General features: G+C 35.1%; 1 protein-coding gene across 1 annotated transcript; it reads right to left on the reverse strand.

Moving 5' to 3' along the window:
• Positions 1-3,300: 3,300 nt before the first annotated feature.
• Positions 3,301-3,888, reverse strand: LOC145009316 (putative mitochondrial protein AtMg00300). Its single transcript, XM_078968022.1, has 2 exons — positions 3,723-3,888; positions 3,301-3,677 (listed from the first exon to the last, which is right to left on the reverse strand). Exons 1-2 carry the CDS (start codon positions 3,886-3,888, stop codon positions 3,301-3,303), a joined length of 543 nt encoding a protein of 180 aa, XP_078824148.1.
• Positions 3,889-19,778: the final 15,890 nt, after the last annotated feature.

Below are 19,778 nucleotides of genomic sequence, written 5' to 3' on the forward strand. Positions count from 1 at the left end.
GGACGTCATATGTAGTATCACAACAAATGCATAATAGTAATCAAAGCAAAAACATTCATAGTATTGATATTAAAGTGTTTACATCAAGTTCAAAACATTATATGTTCAATATCAAAATTATAACAAAAGATAAGACGAGAAACTACTGCCCCGTCTTCACGAACTCCGGTGTGGATACCTGTCTTATTAGATCCCTGAGAATACAAGTATTTTGAAAGAGATTATCAGCTATAAAGCTGGTGAGTGCATAACATTTTGTTTAATGTAAGAAACTTCTTTGAAAATTGAACTACTTTGAATGATATACAAGAAAATCCTATATTTTTCTAATGTAAAGCGATACTGAACCAATTCCTTCTATAATCGCTTAGTTTATACTAGTTACATATAATCAACACGAGACGGACAACCGATTATGTAATTAGATCGTACACCCACATCCAAACAAGGAAAAGGAAAGTAAAACTGAGTTCACACAATCTCCAATCTAGCAGGTCTTCATCATATACATCCCTAATTTATAAACTAAATGATTATAGTTCAAACAAATAGTTATCTAAGTTATACCGATTCCAACAAGTGATGAGTTAATATCTCTGATTACTTAGCTTATACACATTATTATATAATCAAGATTGGGCGGATAATATTCTACCTTAGTTTCACATCCAAACAAGGAAAAGAAACTAAGTTAGAGATCTCACCTTCTATTGTCTACCAGATCTTTTTTATATATAACTCGGGAATGTATAAGCGAGGAGATCATAACATTAACCTTCTTAAGAATCATTTAAAATTTTGTAATTTACCTAGAAAGTATTACCATTGATCCCAGAGAATCCTATATTCTCTAATTGTTACTGGAATGTAGTTTTATCCCCTAAAACCCTTCTACTGAGTGTTGACGTACTGTGTTATTGAATAGTTAGTTTTTAACTCTCCATATAATCCGTCCTCTAAATGTATTAATATACTATGTAATAGTATATTTAGTCTCATTTCATAGTATAATAAATATACTATAAAAAGACTGATATATGTTCATTATGTTCCTCTGAATCGTATGTTGAATAGTGCTCTGAATACCCTATGCTATGACCATCCTGTGATTCACTTAGTACATACTTATTATATATATATTCAGAAATGGATGGACAATTGATTGTGCGATGCTATCGTACCCCCGCATCCAAACAAGGAAAAGGAAAGTAAAACAGAGTTCACACATTCAATTGTCTATCAGTTTCTCATCATATATAACTTTAGTGTATATACTAAGTAATCACAGAAACTACTACTTAAGACTAAATTATTTGTTATGTTCTCTTTATAATTGTATGTATGATACTATGTTACCATCCCCTTCTACATTTGATGTGTGATACAATGCTCGCGTACCCACCTATGATTGGTGTCTTGGTACAATGCTTGCGTACCCATTTTAAGTTCATCATATTTAGTTCGTATTATTGTTCGTACTTTTCATATAGATAACGATATGCAGTATTAGATCTCTATATATTACCATGACTTCAATGAACTACCAAGTGATAAGCAATGATTCTCTAAACTATACTCATTATAGTTTATTAGTACGTTCTGTAATTTGATTGACTGATCTTGAATGAATACCTATGCTACCTAAAGGTATTGAACTGACTGAATAGAACTTTTATATCTACATACATATACATAATATATAACTAAGATTTAAACGACATTCGGACAAACAACCGTTACTCTAAGTCCACATTCAAACAAAGAAAAGGAAATAAAGCTAGTAGTCAGTCCTAAGTCCTTTAAACATTAGTTATATAATTATATCTATATAGACATCATTTACACACAATATAAGTTAAAAGATTTCATAAAACATTTAAAAGCATTTCCTAATATTTAAAAGAATTTCTTTTATAATAAACAACAATTTCTTGTGTTTAAACTTGTATCCCCCCTTAAAATAGTGAAAAGTGATAAAATGTAGGGGTATGAACTCACCTTATGTTGGTGATCCAATGATGATTCAAGTATGGATGAGAAGTTCCACGAATGAAGTCCCGAGACACAAACAAGACACTAAATGAGATATAATGGCATATATGTATACAATTAGTGTTTTAAACAACAAATATGCTTGGAAACAACTTTAGGGACTAGGAAACACTTGAAATGAAGTGTTGAATCACATGTGATTGATCAAAGGGGAGTGTATGGCCACACAAGGGTGTGTTTACGGCCAAGCAAGGAGTCGTAAACTCATGGACATCATGCATAAGAGGGTGTTTTAAGGTCCTATCTATCATCCATTATGGGTTCAAGGTCTTATGCTTGGATATGAGAAGTGATTGCGGCCATAATGTGACAAAATATGGGTTTACGGCCAAGGGAGGTTCCATGGACATAAACTCATGATGTTTATGGTAAAATGGTTGTTTCAATGATGTTAATGAAGAGCTTGTAATAGAGATCAAGTATATGGAAAGGATACTTACGATTTGGAAGCTAAAAGAGGTGAATATGGCTCAAAGAACTAGTGTATATTCTTGGTGTTTTTTGTGATCTTACCAAAAAGGAATGATTTCATGTATGAAATCATAGAGTGATACTAGATATAGAACGATATTAACTAATCAAGGGATGAAATCACTTACAAATATGAAGATCATGGTGAAAGGCTTGATGATACTTGAGAGAGAATGGAAGTTTCTTGAGTTGAAAGTATAAGAATGAAAGAAAATGAAGGAAATGAGACTTGAGGGGGGAGTTTACGGCCAACCTTCAGTTTATGGCCGTAAACTCAAGTGTTGTGTCCGTGAACTCCTATTGGTGGTGCTTAAGGCTTCAATGTTGTACAGTGACTCTAGCAGCTACTTCCTAACACTCATTCCTTGAATGTAATAGGCCTAAAACACTCAGATAGACTCTAAACAGTGCTAAAAGATAGCAGGAGTGAGTCTGACTTTGATTGAACTGAATAGCTTTTCAAGATAAAATTTTCGGGTTGTGACATCTGCTTCCGCCCAAAACTTCTTGGATGAGTTAGCAAATATCCGCGTGCACCTTACACGTTGCATGATTGTTTGGTTCATCCATTATGCCACTCCATTTTGCTGTGGCTTGTGGCGTACAGTGCAGTGCCTCACTATACCTTCTGCCTTGCAGAAATTGTCAAATGGGGCATTGCAGAACTACAACCCATTGTCAGTCCTTAGAGTCTTGCCATGTTTTCCAGTCCTTTTTCATGGTCTTCCACTCCTTGAACTTCCCAAACACCTCATCTTTGTTCTTCAGAAAGTACAACTATGCCTTCCTTGAATAGTCATCAATGAACATCAAAAAGTATGAGCATGCTCCTTGAGACTTCACTGGTGCAGGACCCCACAGATCTGAGTCAACATACTCCAGGATTTCCTTGCTTGTGTGTTGATCGGTACCGAACTTCACTTTGCGATGCTTTCCCTTGATGCAAGCTTCACAAAACTTTGTCTTTCCAGTAGCCTCTCCACCAAGTAGTCCTGGTTTACTTAGAAATGGCATGCCCTTATCGGCCATGTGCCCCAACCTACAATGCCACAACTTTGTCTTGTCATCACCTTCATTCAAGCATTGGGAGATAACCACCATTCCCATAACCGTATTGCCTTCTAGGATATAAATCCATCCACGATTCATCTTCCCTTTCATTATAACAAGAGTACCTTTGGTCACTTTGACCTATTTACCTTCACAAACGTACCTCATCCCATTCTTAGCCAACGTGCCAAGAGAAATTAGATTCTTCCAAAGTTCTGTAACGTACAAGAAATCTAACTTCTTGACCATGTCATCGTGCATCTTGATCTGCATTATGCCACTACCTTTGATACTGCTCACCCAATCATCACCCATCTTGATTGTGTCATCCCACTCTTTGAAGGAGTCGAACTAGTAATGATTATACGTAATGTGATAGGATACTCCAGAATCCAAAACCTAAGCATTAGCAGAACTTGATGTACACACAGTCAGTACATCATCATCATCCCCTTCATCCGAACTTTCCTGAACTATAACAACAGTGTTATTGCTGTTTGATTCACTCTTGGACTTCCCATTCTTCGGATGTGGACAATTTTGCTTGAAGTGCCCCTTCTCATTACAGTTATAACACTTGGCATTCGATGAACCTTTAGACTTCGATTAAGAATGAGATATCCCTCTATTTTCCTCTTTCCTCTATTTTCTCCTTCCTCTCCCTGCAAACAAACCACAATGGACACCTTATCTCCACCTAAAACTTTTCTTTTTAGTTCCTTGGACATCAGAGAGTCCTTCACATCATCCACAATGATCGTTGTCCTACCATAGAGCATGGTATCAAAGAAATTCTCATGAGTTCGGAAGAGAACATAAGAGAATGAGCACCTGATCTTTATCTTCAATCTTCACATCAAAACCTTGTAGATCTAAGATAATGCGATTGAAGTTATCCAGATGGTCCTTCACTTTGATACTTTCAAACATTCTAAGAGTGTACAACCTTTGATTTTGATACAAGCTGTTCGTTAGTGAGTTGTTCTGGTATTTTTCACAAAGTTCATCCCAGAGCCAAGTAGTAGCTGTTTGATCCATGACCTCCCTTAGTACTTCATCTATTAAGCTCAATATAATGGCATTATGTTCCCTAGTCAGAATGTCCACCTTCTTATCAGCCACCATGTCCTTTGGTAGTTTTGCCTCTCCTTCTAGTGCCTCCACACATCCTTGTTGAACCAAAAGAGCCCTCATCTTCACTTTCCACAAAGTAAAGTCATTTGAACCATTGAACTTCACCAAATCAAACTTGTGAGTAGACATCTTCAATCACAAGAATACAAACCACAACTTTGATACCACTTGTTAGGAAGTAAAGCGGATAACTTGCAAAACTAAAGCACATAATACATAGTATTTCCATGGTTCGGTCAAGGTGATCTACGTCTACGGGCAAAAGGGGGGTATTCTTTTATTTCATAGATCTCAAATAGAGGTTACAAGTACAAACACATAGAGATTCACCTATCCCTCTAGAATTCAAGATACAAAATGAACTAGCATGAATCCCTATTTATACTTAAGGAATTAGATCTAAAACCATAATGCGCTAAGCCCATTGGACCATAGGCCCATGAAAGGTGTCAACCAATCATAATCCACCATGTAGCCTCTTCTAGAACATTCTTGAGCATTATCATCTTCTAGGTATACTTGGATCAACATGGCACAATAAAGGAATCAATATGGTGGAACATGTACCAAGGCGGTCCATGATGGTGCAAGTTGATGTAGAACCATTGAATGTAATTTATGCTGAACAAGTTGATGTAGAAAATTCTGATACTCAAGATGCAGATCCATTTCAAAGAACAATAGTGGGAAAAAGGATTTGAAAGGAAAGTAAAAAATATTACTCAATCTAATCACAATATCAAGGAAATGAAAGAAAAGAACAACGAGAGAAAAGCGAGATTCATAAAGATCTTGAAAAAAAGAACGTAATTTTGGAAACAAAAGAATAAACAATGAATTTTCTAACATCTCAAGATGTTATTTTCTCTTGTTCATGTTCATGATCTCATATTCAAAATCAAAAGTCTAACAATCCAGGTCTCTTAATCATAAAATTTATTCACAACAAATTGCAAAAAGAAAATATCATTTTGGTGCAAACTCTTTTATTCAGAACGTTAAAATCAAACAAAATTGTTGAAAAATCAAGTACTTTTTCATAGAAAATTAGTTAAAAATAATCATTTGTTCAAAAGAAAGTTGTTTCAACTCCTGATGTTGTAATAAAGAACATTTTTTTAAAGCACATAGTGATTGTCAACCGCGAGAGTATAGAAGTTTAAAACACATAGTGATTGTTCTCGTCATATGACTAGGAGAGATTCTCAACTGCGAGAGTATAAAAGTTTAAAACATCCTAGAAGATTGAAGTATTGAATCAATGTGAATCTAGAAATTAAAGGATATGAAACGATAACAAATAGAGAATTCATGATTCGCAAGCCAACTTATGTTGAAGGATTACAACACAATTTAATAAGTATTTCTCAATTGGTTGTAGGTACTGGGTTACAAGTTTCTTTTGATGAAGAACGACGAGTAATTGAACATAAAAAGTCAAAGAATGTTCTTCTTAAGTCCAAAAGAAAATGAGAGATGTATCCTCTTGATATAAAGCCCATTGAAGGAAAGCTGTCTGTTTGTTTTTTTATTAATGTAACTTCTGATGGTAGTTGGTTGTGGCACATGAGGCTCTCACATCTAAATTTAATGGATACAAATAAACTCATTTTGGGTGATCTTGTGTGAGGACTTCCATTACTCAAATATAACAAAGATCATTTATGTGCTGCTTGTGAATTTGGAAAGCAAAGTCGCAAAAGTCATTCATCTATCAAGAATATGAAGATTGTTGACCCACTCGAATTACTTCACATCGATTTATGTGGACCATCTTTAATTTAGAGCATTAGAGGTAATAAGTATATACTTGTTATGGTTGTTGACTTTTCTCGATTTACATGAGTCTTCTTTCTTAAACAGAAATCTAGACCTGACAAAAGATGATTGATTTTGTGAAAAAGTTTGTGAAATCATTTTGGGTTGATAAGACCAAGATTTTTCCTATTGTTAATTACAAAGTCAAAATATGACAAGGGCCCAAGATGGTTTGGGTTCCTAAATTTACTTGATTGTGCTGGTAATTCGTGACGAGCAATGTGATTTTGAATGATACATAGATAGTGGTTGTTTTGGTCATATAACTGGGAGAAAATCCCAACTGCAAGAGTATAGAAGATTAAATGATGCTAGAAGATTCAAAAATAGAAACAATACAATGGGAGAAATTAAAAGATATGACATGTTAACGAATAGATAATTCATGATTCGCATGGTAGATTATGTTGAATGCTCACAACACAATTTAATAATTGTTTCTCAACTGGTTGTAGGTAATGGGTTAAAAGTTTTGTTTGATGAAGAAGGATCAGTAATTGAACATAAAGAGTCAATGAATGTTCTTTTTTAAGTACAAAAGAAAAGGAGATATGAAACTCTTGATATGAAGCCCACTGAAGGAAATATGTCTGTTTGTTTTCTGGTGAAAGCAAGTTTTGATGATAGTTGATTGTAGCACGGAAGGCTCTTGCATCTAAAGTTGTAGGATATAAATAAACTTGTTTTGGGTGATCTTGTGTGAGGACTTCCACTACTCAAATATAAAAAAGATCATTTATGTGCTGCTTGTGAAATGGGAAAGCATAGGCACAAAAGTCATTCATATATCAAGAATACTAGGATTATTGAGCCACTCGAATTACTTCACATTGATTTATGTGGACCGTCTTCAATTGAGAACATTAGTGGTATTAAGTATATACTTGTTATTTTTATTTATTTTTCTTTATTTAAATGAGTTTTATTTCATAAACAGAAGTCTAAGACCTCAAAGAAGATGATTGATTTTGTGAAAAGGTGTATACAATCACTTTGGGTTAATAAGACCAAGATTTTTCCTGTTGCTAATTCCAAAGTTAAAATTTGACAAGGGCCCAAGATGGTTTGGGTACCTGAATTGACTTGCTTACGCAGGTAATTCACGACGAGCAGTATGATTATGAATGGTACATATATAGTGGTTGTTCTCGTCATATGACAGGGAGAGAATCTCAAATGTGAAAGTATAGAAATTTAAAAGATGCTGGAAGAGTCAAGTATGGAAACAGTGCAACATGAGAAATTAAAGGATATGGCATGATAATAAATAGAGAATTCATGATTCGGAAGGTAGCTTATGTTGAAGGCTTACAACACAAATTAATAATTGTTTCTCAATTAGCTGTAGGTATTGGGTTAAAAGTTTTGTTTGATGAAGAAGGATTATTAATTGAACATAAAGAGTCAAAGAATGTTCTTCTTAAGTCTAAAAGAAAATGAGAGATGTATCCTCTTGATATGAAGCCCATTGAAAGAAATCCATCTGTTTGTTTGCTTGCGAAAGCAACTTCTGATGATAGTTGGTTGTGGCACAGGAGGCTCTTGCATCTAAATTTCAAGGATATAAATAAACTTGTTTTGGGTGATATTATGCATGGACTTCCACTACTCAAATATAACAAAGATCATTTATGTGCTACTTGTGAAATGGAAAAGCAAAGTCGTAAAAGTCATTCATCTATCATGAATACCAATATTGTTGAGCCACTTGAATTACTTCACATTGATTTCTGTGGACCATCTTCAATTGAGAGCATTAATGGTAATTGTAAAATCTAGTTTCCAGGAATTCATTTCTAAGTTTAATTAATTACTTTTGCTTTTTTCCTGGCCATGGCGTGGCATTGGGAGTGTCACGACATGCCAAACATTCATTTCATAGTGTTTTGTCTTAGAGTGGCCACAGCGTGACCATAGGTGGCCACAACATGCAGACCAACCAAAAGTTTACTTTGACCGTTTATGTTTGACTAGGATTGACTCTTAGTTAATTCATGGGTCATAGAGTGTAGATTGAGTGGATATTTCCTTATTGTTGAATGGGTGTTTCATAGTACTTGTCTTCTTATGTGAGAGTTATTGTGTCTTAGCTGCTATCTACGAGGCGAGTCTTCTCAATATACTCGTGAGTTAAAGGCACCAATGACGAACCACTAATTTATGTATGTAGGATGCATGTGTCTATGTGACTTTTGTTGGTATGTATATACATTATGTGCATAGAGCCGATCTAGGCTCGAAGTCACTATGGACCCAGGGTTGATACAAACCCAATGGAGCTGATCTGGGCTCAGAGTCATTATGGAATCGGGGTTGTTACGGATCCAGGGTTATTAAGGACCTGATACAACTATGTACCGCTATATATATATATATATATATATATATATATATATATATATATATATATGTGTGTGTGTGTGTGTGTGTATGTGGTATTTTGGGAAAAAACTTACTGAGCTTCATGCTTACAGTTCTTGATTATTGTGTTTCATGTACTTCAGATGATCGTAGGAAGGCGAAGGCTTGATTGTACACATCCGCCTACAACTTATGTGATTCTGCATGGTTTTATAATCTGATATTTTTGGGATGATTGTATTATGATATTATGATCTTTTGCTGCACTTCTATGGTAATATAATGATTTATCCTAAATTTAAAATTAAAAAAATTGTTTTGAAAATGGGACGTTACAAGTTGGTAATAGAGACCAGGTTTGAGTGATTTGGATGAACACTCATGGGATTCTAGACTCAAACTAGGATTTGAGAAAAAAATTCATTAAAAAAACTTTTGAGAAGTAAAGAATTTGAAGGAGGAGAAAAGAGGAAGCGATGTGTACAATCAACTAGAGCTCGAAAGTAATGTCCCAAATTACCCGTACTATTCTTTCATTGTATTTGACTTATCACATGAACTGATAGAAATGCATGCTAGAGATAGGGTAAGGGTCCCTCAGGAAGTGTATAATAGAGTTTCCTGATTTGTGATGCCTTTTACCTTGGAGGTTACTTGTGATGCTTTGTTAGGGTTGAAACTATGGTTGTTGACTACTCAGTGTACGCGTTAGTACATTGTTAAGGTTTTATAGCATTAGAATGTTTGTTTTAAACTTACTTCCCGTTCCTTGTTTAATTGTGGACTTGAGGTAGAATCATTTATTCAACCATCTATCAAGTCCCAGATTATGTAAATTGGCATATGTGAAGCAATTGGCGAGTTTATTAGACTCTTACGGAGTGGATCAGTTTTCGAGATGAAACCTAGAATGAGTATCTAGGTTCTTAGTTGTGACCCTTAGGTGTGTGTGTATGGATACACCAAGCTTATAGTGAGTAGTGACCTAGAACATTGGGAGAATAGCCTGAATTAACTACGGATAGGGGTTGAAGGTAGTATGGGCCCATACTACTAGAAGCACATATGTGATTCAGAAAGAACCCTAGGGTACTAAGGAACTTGTAAGAATGTGTATTATGTATGCGTGCATTTTTAGCCTGGTTTTGACCTCTTCCTTATGTGTTTTAGTATGGTGATGACTACTCAAGGTTTAGGCTCTAACGATCCGGATGGGCTAGTTAATAGTGATGAGGACATCCGCTTTGATTATTTCGGAGATGTTTGGATCCATGAAGACCGCTTTGATTGATTTGTTTGACGAGCGCTATGTTGTCATCACTTAGGCTACTGTTGTTGCAACCACTGCAATTGTTGATGGTGCTAGACCATATGGGGACAATTTAATATTGTGCTGGGAGTTTAACAACATGAAACCTCCTATGTTTGATAGGGTTCCAGGACCCAATTGCTGCTATGATATGGTTATGGGTTATTGAGGGATGATTCTACTCATGTTCATGTCCGGAGAAAATGAAGGTTCGTTTCATGTTGAACCTTCTTAGCCTGGGAGTGAAGGATATGTGAAAGTTTGTGACAACAAATTATTCTCCAGCATAGCGGTCTGTTGTGACTTGGGATCAGTTTACTGAGATGTTTCGTGATAAGTTTATGCCACTAGTGGAGAGGGGGCGGTTGCCCCATGAGTTCTTGTCGCTCAGGAAGACCTCAAAGTCACTGACTGAGATCGGCATGTGTTGGGCCGAATATGTATAGTGAGAAGTCGAAAGTAGTCTGTGTCTATAATGTGTCGAAAGTAGTATGCTTTCAATACTTTATCTATTTTACAAGGTAGTTCGGTTTCGATAATTAATGTCTAGTCCTTGTAATTTTTTGTTAAGTTGTTGTGCACTATAAATAAGGTAAGTACATAGAATAGACAGTAACAAAATTTGCATCAATATCATTTGTACTCCTCATACTTTAATCGAGGCAAATATATCTTATTTAGATCTCGTGTCCCTTACAACTTTTCTTGAATCGTTTGTGCTCTTAATCAATTTATAACACGCTTCAATTGGTATCAGAGCGGGATTCATATCATAGATTGAAGTTTTCTTATATTTTTTTTTATCTTTTTGAATCAATTGTTACGATTGAAAATTTTTCGTTGATTTAAACTGAAAACTTATTTCAGTCGATTGGTTTGTATCGATTCTGAATTTTAAGTGTTAGATCGATTGATCATTAATTGAATTCTCATTGATCCATAAAACAATGGCGAACTTCAACATGAATACGATGACTAATTTCTCTCATCTTCTTTGATCAAAAAAATTTCCTATGTTGATCATAGAGTACTATGAACAATGGGGTGACAGGATGGAGGATTATTTGAATGGTATTGATGAAGATTTGATGAGATCCATCATAATAGGGTCATTTATGTTGGATTAATGTCTAAGTCCATAACTATAATTGGTAAGACTTGACCCGACCCGACATGGTCCATTTGGGTTGCATGGTATCATGCATTTGGATAGATTAAATGAGAGAAATAAGAAACTTATGGTTATTAATATATTATAAGTTCTAGTATATTAATAATAAGAATAATCAGATTATTTAATTAGTATTGATCATGAATTAATCTAGGATTAATTAAGTGATCAAAAGAAGACTAATTAAATATATGGGTTGATTGTGTAAATCATCCATACTTGTATAGTGGGGTAATGCTCCATGGATAATCAAGTTGGGCTAAAACCCATAGGATGGTCCATGGATGCTCCATGGTGTATTTGAACCCATGGATCCAAGGAAATGGAAGGTTATGACAATTAGGGTTTACCCTAATTGTAACACTATATAAAGATCACATTTTTGGGAAAAATCGGCCACTAGTGAGAGTAAGAAAGGGCTAGCCGATTTCATGAAGTGTAGAATTCTCTCTAAGTTATTCCAAGTGCTTATGGTGTTGTGTGAACCATTTGAGGTGTCACACTTGGGGCACTAGGCACTCAAGCTTCATGAAGACAAGCACTAACAAAAGGTATGTATTCTATCTTGTTATATCCATTGTTTTGTATGCTAGATTAGGATAATACCTTGGATGTTCATATTTGCATGTATAATAGAGAAAACATAGATCCAAGGTATTTAGGGTTGCATGTACACTTAGGAGTGATAGAATGCTCATAACCCAACAGTGGTATCAGAGCATAGGCTTGTTTTCCTGTTATACTTGCAAAAACTGCTTAAAAAATCGAAATTGTTGCTGTCTGATCATCAGAATCAGCGAGTCCATCAGGAGACTCGGCGAGTCCATGCCTAAAAAGTGATCAGATCGATCCAACTCGCCGAGTTGGTTCATGCACTCGACGAGTTGGACCCCCAGACAGCATATTTTCGAGGTTTTTGGCTAGAAATGGACTAGGAACATTACCCTAAGTTGTTTTTGAACTTATAAACTTGTTTTTGATGTGGTAATGTTCATGCTAATCCAATTTCAAAGATAATTGTCAATAGATTCATGTTTTGTATTAGTTTATATTTTAGACTAATTACATGAAAAAGTTTGATTTGAATTATCTTGTTCTTATGAGTTGCTTACATTAATAGAAAAGTTGAGTGACAAAGTTGTTTTCCATCCAAATTAATCTAAGAGTTGATCCTAAAATGTGTTTTTGTAACTTGTCTCCAAGTTATATGAAAAGTCACATTTATGTTTCATAAAACTCATAAAAGTTGGCAAAGGTTACAAAATGAAGAGTCTAGTTCTAATTAATTGGAGTTATGACTCCATAATTTGTCCTCAAGTTATGGAGGACCAAGAGTCTCTTCATTAAATAAAAAAAAAAAGTGTAACCTTAATTAATTCCATAAGTTATAAAATAAAGAAAAGTTAATTCTTCTATTAGTCTAAAGTCTTCCATAACTTGTCCTCAAGTTATGGAACTTGAAGAGTTTTTGGATTAAAACTACTTTAAACACATAAGTTATGGAATTAATTAGTTTTGAATGGTTTCAAAACTAGCCCTCAAGTTTTGGAATTTGTAATGTTTTCTCTTATGAATACTTTAATTCCAAGTTAGCCCTTAGAATTTTAAAAGTTAAAATTCAACCCTTATACTTTATAATATTATAAGTTAATAATATATACATGTATAAGAGTAAAGTCGGTCTTACCGCTAGTACGCCTCATTCACGAAGCCGGTCTATAAGGTGGATATAAGGTTGCTGCCTATAAAATGGCAAGTTAATGGGTGTCCACTCTCACCCACCGCTTGCTTGACTGGTGGAGGGTCGTTAGCCGAACGGGTTTGACAGGACTATAATTCTCCCTTCATTAAAGTATTAATGATAAATACTAAGTAACTAAACTCTTAATAATACCCAATCTTAGTTACTTGGGAAAATGTGAATAAGGTGCTAATCCATGAAATTACACTTTGCACTTTGTTTAAGTCGGTTAGTGGAGCGTGTGTGGTTAACCGGCACACTAACTCGTATTTAACAAGGTAGGAATAGGGTAACTTAATGTTTATCATAGTGTCGATGGAGCGTGTGTGGTTTACCGGCACATCGATTGAGGGGTAAACACTTAAGGGTACCAAGTAATTTGCATGGTTACTTCACACCTTGTTTTGTGATCCTCGGCATCCCAGTCACAAAACCTGAAGGGCACACTCGAGATTGAAACATGCCATTGAACAGTTCAATGAATCTCAAAGATCTAGGAGTTTCAAATCCAATTAAAACCTAATAATACATTTCGTTTATCTTGGTGGAAATTGGTGAATCGCCATTCACCTACCTTCAAATATTTTATAGCTTGGATTACGGCATCCCTCTTCTAAGTTATAAAATAGTTTGTTGGATCTTAGCCTTAATATTTCATATTGGGTGTCATATTAAGGACTTTAAAATCAATTATCTTGAATATCTCCCAAAAGATGTCTGGTTTAGACATTTATGATCTTCCCAAATCTCTTGAAACAAGCTTTCCTAAATGAAGATGATGTCCCATGGAAATCATACTTCATTCACCTCCTCCAATTATTCTCCCTAACCCACATGTTCTTAAAAAGTTTAAGGTCACTTGAGCCCTATTGGCAAGTAAAGGTCTTGGTGTGGTCACATCTTGGAGATGTAGTCACATATTGACAAGCCGGGAGAGTTGGGTGTCAAAGTCTTGAGAAAGATGGTGGTTCAATCACTTTCTAAGTCACATAGTGAGTTCTTTTGGAACACCTATGAAACAGACTATGACAAGACCCTTAATGATCTTATCTATTTGTTAAGATCAACTTCCTCAAAACTTGATGGACATTGACAATAGTGACATAGGAAATACAGAAAAGCATTCTCTTCCCAATGGAATGGGATTGACCATAGTAAACTAGGTTGACCAAATGGTAAAGAGAAAAGGATAAGTTTGTAATAGTCCCGTGTACCATTATCAAGGGGTCCATATGTTTATATTGCCAAAGGAAGGGTCATTGGTTACAAAGCTGCCAAGTTTACCTAAGGATGTTAAAGTCAATAAGTTTGACTCCACTTCAGGTAAAGTCCACTATCTAACTCTGCTAAGTTTCTATTCTGAGATTCTTATTACATGATGTGACTGGGTCACATGTTGATGTTTTAAGAATCAAAGAAAAGTGAAGGAACTTAAAGAAAGAATATGCTGAATATGATCACATAGATGGATTTCTATCGCGTAGTTTGAAGATCGGATTCTTGAGCTACTTCTTAGGAGTTATGAGGTATTGCTTAGGAATAGATAACAACAAGTTTTCATATGGATTGTAAGGATAAGTTTTTCCGCATAGTTTTAAAATAAAAGAAAATTTTTTATTTTATTTATTTTAAAATATCCTTACAATGGCATTTGTGGAAAAATTGTTGCTTATATGATTCCATTAATATCAAGAGTGGAAATATGAAATTGATTCCTTCATTTGTGGTAATGTCTAAATTTACCAAATAAGAAAAGATTCCCATCATCCAAAGTCTCAATTGGACCGGGACTTAGAATCATGCAAGTTGTATAGCATGATGAATGAGAACTTTCAAGTATTGAAAAAATTAAGACTAATTACTTGTTCACATGGATGTGTGAGTCAAGTAATGGACTAAGGGATCAAGTACATAGTCATGTGCACTGATTAAGTCCGCCACAAAAGATATAAGGCTATTTGTCATAGTTTACTAAAGCTCAGTAAATATGATTATACTTACAAGCTTAAGTGTAACTCTGAGACATTGGAGAAGGTTTCAATGCATGGCAGAGCGGATAAGAAGAATCAAATTAGGCAGAAGGATAAAAGTTTCTCAAATTTGAAAAGATGGGAGAGTACTTTAGTATCAGTTTTGTGATCATCTTAATGATTAAGAAACCATTTCAAAATTAGTTCTCTAAGGAAGTCTTAGTGCATTCTTATGACTAAGAAGAAGGGATCTTGAATTGTTGAAATGTCTAAATCAAGAAGATGAGTTATACTTCGTTCAAATACATGTATTAGAGTCATACTCCAAGATTGTAATTTGAGTGACATGTCTTTAAGAAGGTTTAAAACACGTGTCAAATGTAAGAGTAAAAGTGTCCTACTCTTGTTCATTTGAAGTTGGTAAGTTGTGATGTTTTGGATAAAACAAAGACCAACTTAGGCCAACTATGTGAAGTGTTGGTCTTGATTAGAATCCACACTATCTCTTGGATGTTTGACAAGGGTGTCTTATAGGTCAAGAGGACAGTGGGAGTCTTAAAGGTCTTGAAAGTTTCAAGAACTAATCAAGAATAAAACCTAAAGTTGTTCACTAGCACACGACTTAAGGTTTATAACCTATCGTGTTGATATATTCTGTGCCCATTCCAGTTAAAGTTGGCTTTGCATATGAGTTCTTAGAGTTCTTAATTGGTTGCAAAACAACTTGGAAGCAATGGCATGCCCTTGAGCTGCCAGGTGGCAAGAAGTTAAGATTGAGTTCAGTCCATATGAGTTTGGATTTGTCATTATGCTTGTCTTGTGACTATGGTTTTGAAAATTCACATGGATAAGAACACATACACCAGTAAATCTAAGTGTCATAAGGTTTCTCTCCGATTCATGAAAATGATGGTGAGGAAACACTTACACTAAGTAGATTTTAGTTAGATAGCAATTGTGATATTTGCATTCTCAAAGTCGTTAGTGGAGCGTGTGTGGTTTACCGGCACACTAACCTGGACTTGTGAGAAGTGGCAAAAAGGTCTAACCATTATGATTACGGCATCCCTCTTCATAATTGTATAGACACACAAGTGTGCTATCTAAGGGAAGGTGTATGTTTTGATAAAGTTTTATCAAAACAATCTAGTATTAGAAATATGAACTTTGGTAAGAAAGTCAGCTGATTTCTGAGTACATGTCAAAGCTAGTGGGAGCATAAGTGTTATGCTAATAATCATCATGTTAGTGGGAGCATGATAATTATGATAAGTATTGCAAGTTAGCAATGTTAATTATAGAAAACAAAAGGTTTCAATTGGGAAATGTTGTTTTGCTATAATTAAGGGAGAGGAAATTATACTTCATCTCAAATCTATAAGCTTAGATCGTGAGGTTTTAATCATTTAGTCAAGGATATATATGAATTTCATGTTGGAATGGCTCAACATAAGGAAATTTTGTATATGGGTCCATTATTTGCGTTCTAAAATTCGATTATGATTACGGCATCCCTTTTCATAATCTGAATTATGAGAACTTGGCAAATAGAAATGGAAATGTTATAGCAATAGACTGGTTTTGTCTTTATGTGAGACATCATGAATCGTGTCCCATATGCTTCGGATATAGGATCGATTACATGTGCTATATTCATCCTTTCTAAAAGTTTCCAAATGCCTAGGGCATTAAGGAGGGAAAAGGTTTAGAACGAGATATGACTAAAAGGATTAAACAATTGTCGAGGACAATCTAAGGTTTTCCAAAGATTGGTTGCTCAAGGACAGTTGGAAGTATAGTGATAATTCTGGAAGGACCATATTTACATAATCTGTAAAGAGGCAACTCTTGTTCAGAAGTGATAGTCAAAATGGAATCTGGAAATGTTTCAAAGTTAGAATTTTCAATCTGTGTAAGATTAAGGAAACTTAATGCAACCTTTGGAATGCTCTGTAATGTTTTTGTCAAGTCTTTATGAATTTGTGCATAATCGTTACAAGAGGATCAATGCATATAAGTTTAGAATCTAACAGATTTCAGTAAATAACATGAATTTGGAATTCTTGTATTTACAGTAAGGATATGGGAGTGTGAAAAGAGAATCATTGAAGTTATGTTCAATTGATCTAGTTCACAAAGTATAGATCATAGACAAACATAGTATGCATACTTGGTGTATGGCATGACTAGTGTTTAGAAAACATAGTGTACATGCTTGGATCATGGAACAACTATTGTTTTAAATTCAAGAATAAAGTTGATAGCTGAAACAGTATACAATGAATAATGTGTAATCATATGGTGATAAATAAAAGGTGTTTTATTTATGTTCATAGGTTTTGATACCATATTGGATTCAATTATTATTGTGTTTCACTTTGCATGTTTTGACTTCCCGAATAAACTAGGTTATTCTTCCGGAATGACTAAGTTATTCAAACCATCCACAGTCGGTCATATGTTGGAAGTAGATATGAATTAAGATTGTCATGGGTTGGCTTGTAGAGGTCTAAGGTGTTGGACAAAGGGCTACAACACTCATGAGTGCTCATAAGTTCTGAGTATTGGATTCAACCTGCGCTCATTGGAATGACTTCATGGATTTTATCATGAGTGATCATGAGACGATAATATCTTATATTCTTCAAACCTAGAGATCTGAGTTGTTACTATGAGTTGATAGTACATTGATTGCACGAAAACGCATTTGGTAACTCGGTGCTATAAAACGTGCCTTTGTGTATGATTCAACAAGTAGTAGAACAAGCCATATGCGTCGAAGTTTATCCGTTCCTTTTACCTTCGGGATAAAAGCGATATCTGTGGGCCCCTCGATGATTTGATGATGACAAATGGAAGTGCTCGGCCGGGCCGGGACTGATTTGATTTGTTCAATTAGTCAGTCGTCATAAATCGGAAATAGGGAAACAACAAATGGACAGAGAGAATGATTATAATCCATGTCTCAGTTCATATGATATCTAGAATGGAGGAATATATGATCCCCTATCTAATGGACAAGTCATTGACAAAGGTCAGCATTTACCGACAAGGTCAGAGTTCAACAGAAGCTTTTGAGAGCTACGATTGCCAGTGGGTTCCTGAAGTCATACGCAATAATAGTTTTAGACTTATCCAAGTGGGAGACTATTGGATTAATGTCTAAGTCCATAACTATAATTGGTAAGACTTGACCCGACCCGGCATGGTCCATTTGGGTTGCATGGCATCATGCACTTGGATAGACTATAATGAGAGAAATAAGACACTTATGGTTATTAATATATTATAAGTTCTAGTATATTAATAATAAGAATAATAAGATTATTTAATTAGTATTGATCAAGAATTAATCTAGGATTAATTAAGTGATCAAAAGAAGACTAATTAAATATATGGGTTGATTGTGTAAATCATCCATACTTGTATAGTGAGCTAATGCTCCGTGGATAATCAAGTTGGGCTAAAACCCATAGGATGGTCCATGGATGCTCCATGGTGTATTTGAACCCATGGATCCAAGGAAATGGAAGGTCATGACAATTAGGGTTTACCCTAATTGTAACACTATATAAAGATCACATTCTTGGGAAAAATCTGCCACTAGTGAGAGTAAGAAAGGGCTAGCCGATTTCATGAAGTGTAGAATTCTCTCTAAGTTATTCCAAGTGCTTATGGTGTTGTATGAACCATTTGAGGTGTCACACTTGGGGCACTAGGCACTCAAGCTTCATGAAGACAAGCACTAACAAAAGGTATGTATTCTATCTTGTTATATCCATTGTTTTGTATGCTAGATTAGGATAATACCTTGGATGTTCATATTTTCATGTATAATAGAGAAAACATAGATCCAAGGTATTTAGGGTTGCATGTACACTTAGGAGTGTTAGAATGCTCATAACCCAACAATTTAGTCAAGATATGTTAGTAACTGTTGGTATGTCTGCCACTTCTGAGGACATGATAAGTAGAGGAAGCAAGATGCAAGAAAACGATAAGAAATGTAGGCGTGAATTACGTGGTGCTCTTCCACCAGTAGTTTACAATTATGTAAGAGGATGTGAAACTGCAAAGCAAATTTGGGATACACTAAAGGAGAAATATCATGGAAATGAGAAGACAATTGTAACATCCTGATGTTGAGGTATTTTCAATTCTAACTCGTTGTACGAGTAAATATTGCATTTTGGTCTCTGAGTATAAGAAAGAGTACAAAATAACCTATAGTGGTATTTTTGTAAATTTCGGCGAAACATATGGACGTTCAGTATACTACATGGTACACTGGGCGTAACGATCATTTAAGGGAATGACATCGTTTTGGGAGTACGCTGGGCGTACAATGCGTATGCTGGGCGAACTCCGTCTAGGTGAAAACCCTAATCTTGAGGGTTTAGACTCTATATATTGAACATTAAGTCCTAATTCCCTAATCCATTTCTAGCCTCCATCATTAGAAACGTCTTCACTTGAAAACCCTAGCCCCGTTGTTTCATTTTGAAACTTGGGTGTGTGTTTTTGTGTGTACTGCACTGAAGCTGAATTGGTTAGACTCTGTGTTTAATGTGCTGGTAGGCATGAAGGATTCAAAGTGTTGCATTTTGAAGCTTGCGTGTGTGTTTTTGTGTGTACTGCACTGAAGCTGAATTGGTTAGACTCTGTGTTTAATATGCTGGTAGGCATGAAGGATTCAAAATG

Source organism: Lactuca saligna, chromosome 1, assembly GCF_052625555.1.
Source record: "Lactuca saligna cultivar CGN05327 chromosome 1, ASM5262555v1, whole genome shotgun sequence".
Taxonomy (NCBI): domain Eukaryota; kingdom Viridiplantae; phylum Streptophyta; class Magnoliopsida; order Asterales; family Asteraceae; genus Lactuca; species Lactuca saligna.